This window comes from Neolamprologus brichardi, chromosome 9 (assembly GCF_056152115.1).
Source record: "Neolamprologus brichardi isolate AB-2024 chromosome 9, ASM5615211v1, whole genome shotgun sequence".
Taxonomy (NCBI): domain Eukaryota; kingdom Metazoa; phylum Chordata; class Actinopteri; order Cichliformes; family Cichlidae; genus Neolamprologus; species Neolamprologus brichardi.
The window spans coordinates 16,868,709-16,874,387 of NC_142112.1; the positions used below are offsets into that span (position 1 = coordinate 16,868,709).

Here is a 5,679-nt window from a genome sequence, read left to right on the forward strand (position 1 = left end):
GATATTGTACGCAACTGTACACAATAGAATAGAATAAAATAAAATATTATATACAGTAGAATAAATAGAATACAAATGCTATATACAATTGAGTATCATTTGTAAGACTTTTGGGACAGATTTCTCTCCACATAAATGGCCAGTGTTCCCTGAATGCCTCACATACAGTTCCTTTTTTTTGTTTGATTCCATCAGAATTATTTTCTAAAGGCCTAGAAAGATGCCCAACGGATTTACTTTACCAAGTGGATCATTATGGCCTTGCCATATTGGTCCATTTGATTGACGTTTATTATTATTATGTATTTATTTTATTTTATTTTCAGCTGTTACAGATGGGACAGACATGACTGGGGGACATTAAAAGGAGAAAGAAAGAAACATAGAAAAAAAGAGAAGGAGAGAAAGAAAGAAAACAGAGGGGAAGAGGGACAGTGAGAAAGGGCACTTAAAAACAATCACCTGGATCACCTGTTGAGAAAAGAAAAAACAGAAGAGACATTGGAATTACGCAGAGAGCAATTAACTGGAAAGACTGTAGATTTTGACCAGTTTATTGAAGTTTATCAATGTAATCACCCCAGAGAGATTGGTTTGTGAGTTTTGGAGAAAAAGCAACACATCGTCTGCAAAAAGACTGATCTTATCTTCTACTTTCTTGCATTTTATGCCCCTAATTACTGTAATTGCTGCTGCTAGTGGTTCGATAAAAATTACAAACAGTGAAGGGGAGAGTGGGCATCCCTGCCTGGTGCCCCTCAAGAGACAAAAGCTGGAGGATGTTTGGTCATTTGTTCTGACACAAGCTGTTGGGGAATTATATAATATTTTTAACCAGTTTATGAAAGACTTTCTAAAACCAAATTTGGTTGCAGGTAAAACTTTCCTGTTCACTCTGTCAAAGTTCACTCACTTCTGCTGGAAAGCCGTCTGGACCTGGAGCCTCATTATTGGGCATTCTTATCAGGGCTTCCTGGAGTTCACCTGGTGTCAGCGGCAAATCCAGTACCATTCTTGACTGTCTAGTAATTTTGGAAGAGTTATGTTGTCCAAAAACAGATCAATATCATTTTTAAGTGGGCTTATTTGTGGTGAGTATAAAGTTTCATAGAAATCCCTAAAGATGTTGTTTATTCTTTCAGGGTCATGTCATATATTATGTTCCCAGATAAATCTTCAACAGCACATATAGTTGTTTTTTCTTTATTTTTAACTGGTTAGCTTAGAATCGACCAGATGTGTTACTGTGTTCAAAATTTCGCGAGCAAAGTCTTAGTATTTCTAAATGGCTCTACAAGAAAAAAAAAAAACACGAGATGCACAGGCTGCATTTTTAGATGAATAGTTGTTTAGAACTTTATTATTTACAAAAGGTTTGCATAATTTTTTTTTTTTTAAATTTACAATTTATATTTGCATTTCAAGTTATGAAAATAATTTACTAAACTTGTTAGTACTTTTTACAGTGAAAAGAAAATATAACTACTACTAGGATTTTATGTGTTTGTGTGATTTCAGACCAGTTGTGTTAATACAGTTTGTCAATGAATAAATAACTGTAAATTCGGACATGTGAGGTTGTGCTGAAAAAGAATGATGCCAAGAAATTGCTCAGAGCTTGGTAGACCAAGCTCTGAGCAACCCTCAACACATAATGTAGCTGGGCACAAAGTTTGGCTGGTCTCATTTTTATCGTTTCATAGCCAGTTTAGCATTTCAAGTTCATTTTCTGGAATAAAAAATATATGCAGTTTCACACCCCGTTTGAAGTGGGAATGTCTGCTTTACCTTTTTTTTTTCTTTTCTTCTTTTTTTTTTTAAATTTTCTATATTGTCTTTATTTCTTGCTGTAGTTTTTTTTTGAGGTGAAAAAAAAAACTAAACAAAAACAATCAAAAGTAGCCAAAAATGGCCAATTATATTTTGGACCTCAAAATATTAACCCAACAAATCATGAAAAATTAGGTTTAAATTATTGTTTGTGACAGTGCATATTTCTGACAGTAGTAGTAGTCAGTAACAATTTGATTGTTTTTCTAACAAAAAACAGTATGAAGCTTAAGTTAGAATTGTGTAGCTTTCTGGATTTTATACTCATTGGTTACATATTTATTTATTATAAAGGCTATATAGCACATAAAATACAAATTCACACATTTTATGTAACAGAAATGTTTAATTATGTGGGCTATAGAAAATAATTAAGTTATAGACCATATTTATATGAAACATATACTTATGCATTAACCATATGTAACACCTGCATATGTGTTTAAAACAAGGCTTTGATTTTGCCACCCCATTTGATTTCCATGCCACCCTACGAACATTTCTCTAGATCCGCCCCTGGACCTGTCCTGGACCACCAACAACAAATCAGTGACAAAAAGAGCTCAGCAGCAACTGAAGAAGGTGCACATCCAAACCCATCTTTAACACCTTCTACAGAGGTACCATGCAGAGCATCCTAACCCACTGCATCACAGTCTGGTATGGAAACTGCCATGCGTCCAACCGCAGAGCCCTGCAGAGGATAGTGTGGACTGCACAGCGTGTTATTGGCAGCTCTCTACCCAGTCTACAGGTTATTTACACCTCACTGGGAAAGCCACTAGCATCATGGCTGACATGCACCACCCTTCCCACCAACTGTTTACCACCCTTCCATCCAGAAGACGACTCTGCGTCTTCAGGAGCAGGTCAGCAAGATTGTGCAATAGCATTTTCCCCCAAAGCAGTTTGACTCCTGAACACCATGGTTCCCTCCTCCACACTGAACTCTCTTCTCCACACACTTCTTGGACTACATAATACTCTCCTCTAATTATTATTACTATTATGATGTGAACATTTTGTGCACTTAAATCTTACTGTGTTAATGACCCCTGCATCAGCACCATGTTTGGAATAGCAGTGGAGAAGACATAGACTCAGTGCTGCAGACGTCTGAGCAAAGAAAGCTTCTAGAAGAGTAAAGACTAGCTAGAAGAATGAAGATTCACAGAGTAAATGTGAAAATTCATCACAGAGCTCTATGCATTTCATTAACTGACCGTGAGCAAGTTTGCTAGTCTGGAGCATTCAGATCCACCCCAAAGACTGTTCAGTGCTCACAGAAACTGCACAATACCCAAGAGCTGCATCTGAGCCTCTGCAGGCCTTAAACAGCATGTTCAATGTTAACATTCATGACAGTTTAATTAGAAAAAGACAAAACATGTATGGTTGGTTTCGAAGGGCTGCCAGGAGAAAGCTTATTGTCTCTAAGAAGAACACAACAACTCAGTTGAGGTTTGCAAATTTGCCCTTGAAGGCTTCTGGAGCAACATATTTTAAAAGATGTCGATGAACTGAAGTTATTGCTGCTAACTGCTGGTTCTGTAAACGACTCAATCATAGAATGATTACGGTATTGAAAAAAACAAATGTCTGAATCCTAAATTGTGGATATCCTATTGTTGTGATCTAAACTGTAACACTAAATGTGATTAAAACACTAAAAATCTGGACTCCTGGGCTCAACGACTGCAAGGATCACCAGCCCGAGGAAAACACAAAATACACATGACCCCGTAACAAAGACAATTAATTCTTGAATGAAGACATTGATCTGACTTTTTAAAATTTTGCCAATTGTGTTTATTATTAAATTATTGAGGAAATAGAAAGGGTGGGGGGGGGGGGGGGGGGGGGGTTGTAAAGAAGAAGGTAAAGGAAAGGGATAGAAAGGAGGAAAGAGATAGAGGAGAGAAAACCCCAACAATCCCCTCTGAGCGAGCACTAGGTGCGACAGTGGATAGGAAAAACTCCCTTTAAAGGAAGAAACCTATGACAGAACCAGGCTCTAGAGGGGGCAGTCAACTGTCGGGACTGGTTGGGGGGTGAGGGTGAAAAGAGAGAGAGGGGGGAGGGAGATGGGACAGGTGATAGGAGTTAAAGGGAGACAGGGGAGGGAGAGGTGTCAGGAGGGAAAGGGAGAGAAAGGGAGAGGAGAGGTGAAAGTTAAGATGGAACAGAGGTGGAGGAAGACGAGGTGACATCAGCAGTAGAAAAAGTAGAAAAAGTAGAAAAAGCAGGAGTGTCCCTCCTCCAGAAGAAGCGGAAGCGTTTCTTCTTCTTTTCCATGAGCTTTTCCACGAGCACTTTTTTCTCTAGGATGAGGGTTCTCAACTGATCGATTGTTTCTGTATTCTCCTGCTCAAGTTTCTTGCATGTTTTCTCCACTTCTTCTAATTTGGCTTGTTTGCCTTCTTTCTGCTTTATTTCCTGTTGTTCTTGGTCTTGAAGCAGCTCTTGATATTTGTGCAGTGTTTCATCAAGCTTTACCTGCAGCGCTCCGTATTGTTCCTGCACACCTTGGAGTTGGCACTGCATGTCTCTCTGGTTAATGTCCAGTTTTTCCTTCTCTTCAAGGATTTCTTTATTCTTTTGCAGAGCTTCATCAAGCATTACTTGCAAGCCTTCGTTGTGTTTCTCGATGTTCTGAAGCTTGCAATCCAGATGTTTCTGTTTCATGTCTTGCTGTTCTTTCTCTTGAAGGAAATCTTTATTTCTTTGCAGTGCTTTATCAAGCTTTATTTTCAGCGCTGTGTATTTTTCCTCCACGTCTTCAAGCTTGCAGTCCGTTTGTTTCTGTTTAATTTCTTGTTGTTTTTGTTCTTGAAGCAACTCCTTATTTTTGTTCAGTGTTTTATCAAGCTTTACCTGAAGCGCTTTGTATTTTTCCTCCATGCCTTGGAGTTTGCACTGCTTCATGTCCTGTTGTTCTTTTTCTTGGAGGAGTTCTTTAATTTTTTTCAGAGATTCATTAAGCTTGATTTGCAAGCCTTTGTTGTGTTTCTCCATGTCCTGAAGCTTGAAATCCATTTCCTTCTGTTTTATCTCCTGTAGCCTTTTTTCTTGAAAAAACTCTTCCTTTGTGTGGGGTGTTTCATCAAGCTTTACCTGCAGCGCTCTGTTTTTCTCCTGCATGTCTTGGAGTTGGCACTGCATGTCTCTCTGGTTAATGTCCAGTTTTTCTTTCTCTTCAAGGATTTCTTTATTCTTTTGCAGAGCTTCATCAAGCATTACTTGCAAGCCTTTGTTGTGTTTCTCGATGTTCTGAAGCTTGCAATCCAGATGTTTCTGTTTCATGTCTTGCTGTTCTCTCTCTTGAAGGAAATCTTTATTTCTTTGCAGCGCTTTATCAAGCTTTATTTTCAGCGCTGTGTATTTTTCCTCCACGTCTTCAAGCTTGCAGTCCATTTGTTTCTGTTTAATTTCTTGTTGTTTTTGTTCTTGAAGCAACTCCTTATTTTTGTTCAGTGTTTTATTAAGCTTTACCTGAAGCGCTTTGTATTTTTCCTCCATGCCTTGGAGTTTGCACTGCTTCATGTCCTGTTGTTCTTTTTCTTGGAGGAGTTCTTTAATTTTTTTCAGAGCTTCATTAAGCTTGATTTGCAAGCCTTTGTTGTGTTTCTCCATGTCCTGAAGCTTGAAATCCATTTCCTTCTGTTTTATCTCCTGTAGCCTTTTTTCTTGAAGAAACTCTTCCTTTGTGTGCAGTCTTTCATCAAGCTTTGCCTGCAGCGCTCTGTTTTTCTCCTCCATGTCTTGGAGTTGGCACTGCATGTCTGTCTGGTTTATTTTCAGGTGTTCGTTCTCTTCAAGGATTTCTTTATTGTTTTTTTTCTGAGACAT

The 5,679-nt window shown here is 38.4% G+C and overlaps 1 protein-coding gene across 1 annotated transcript; it reads right to left on the bottom strand.

The window, feature by feature from the left end:
• Positions 1-3,692: 3,692 nt before the first annotated feature.
• On the bottom strand, positions 3,693-5,679 carry LOC148101316 (uncharacterized). The gene has a single exon (XM_087846024.1). It carries the CDS (start codon positions 5,677-5,679, stop codon positions 4,003-4,005), a length of 1,677 nt encoding a protein of 558 aa, XP_087702150.1. The 3' UTR covers positions 3,693-4,002.

Coding starts and splice junctions, on each gene's coding strand:
- LOC148101316 (XM_087846024.1), bottom strand. CDS start 5,679: ATGTCTCAGAAAAAAAACAATAAAGAAATCCTTGAAGAGAACGAACAC.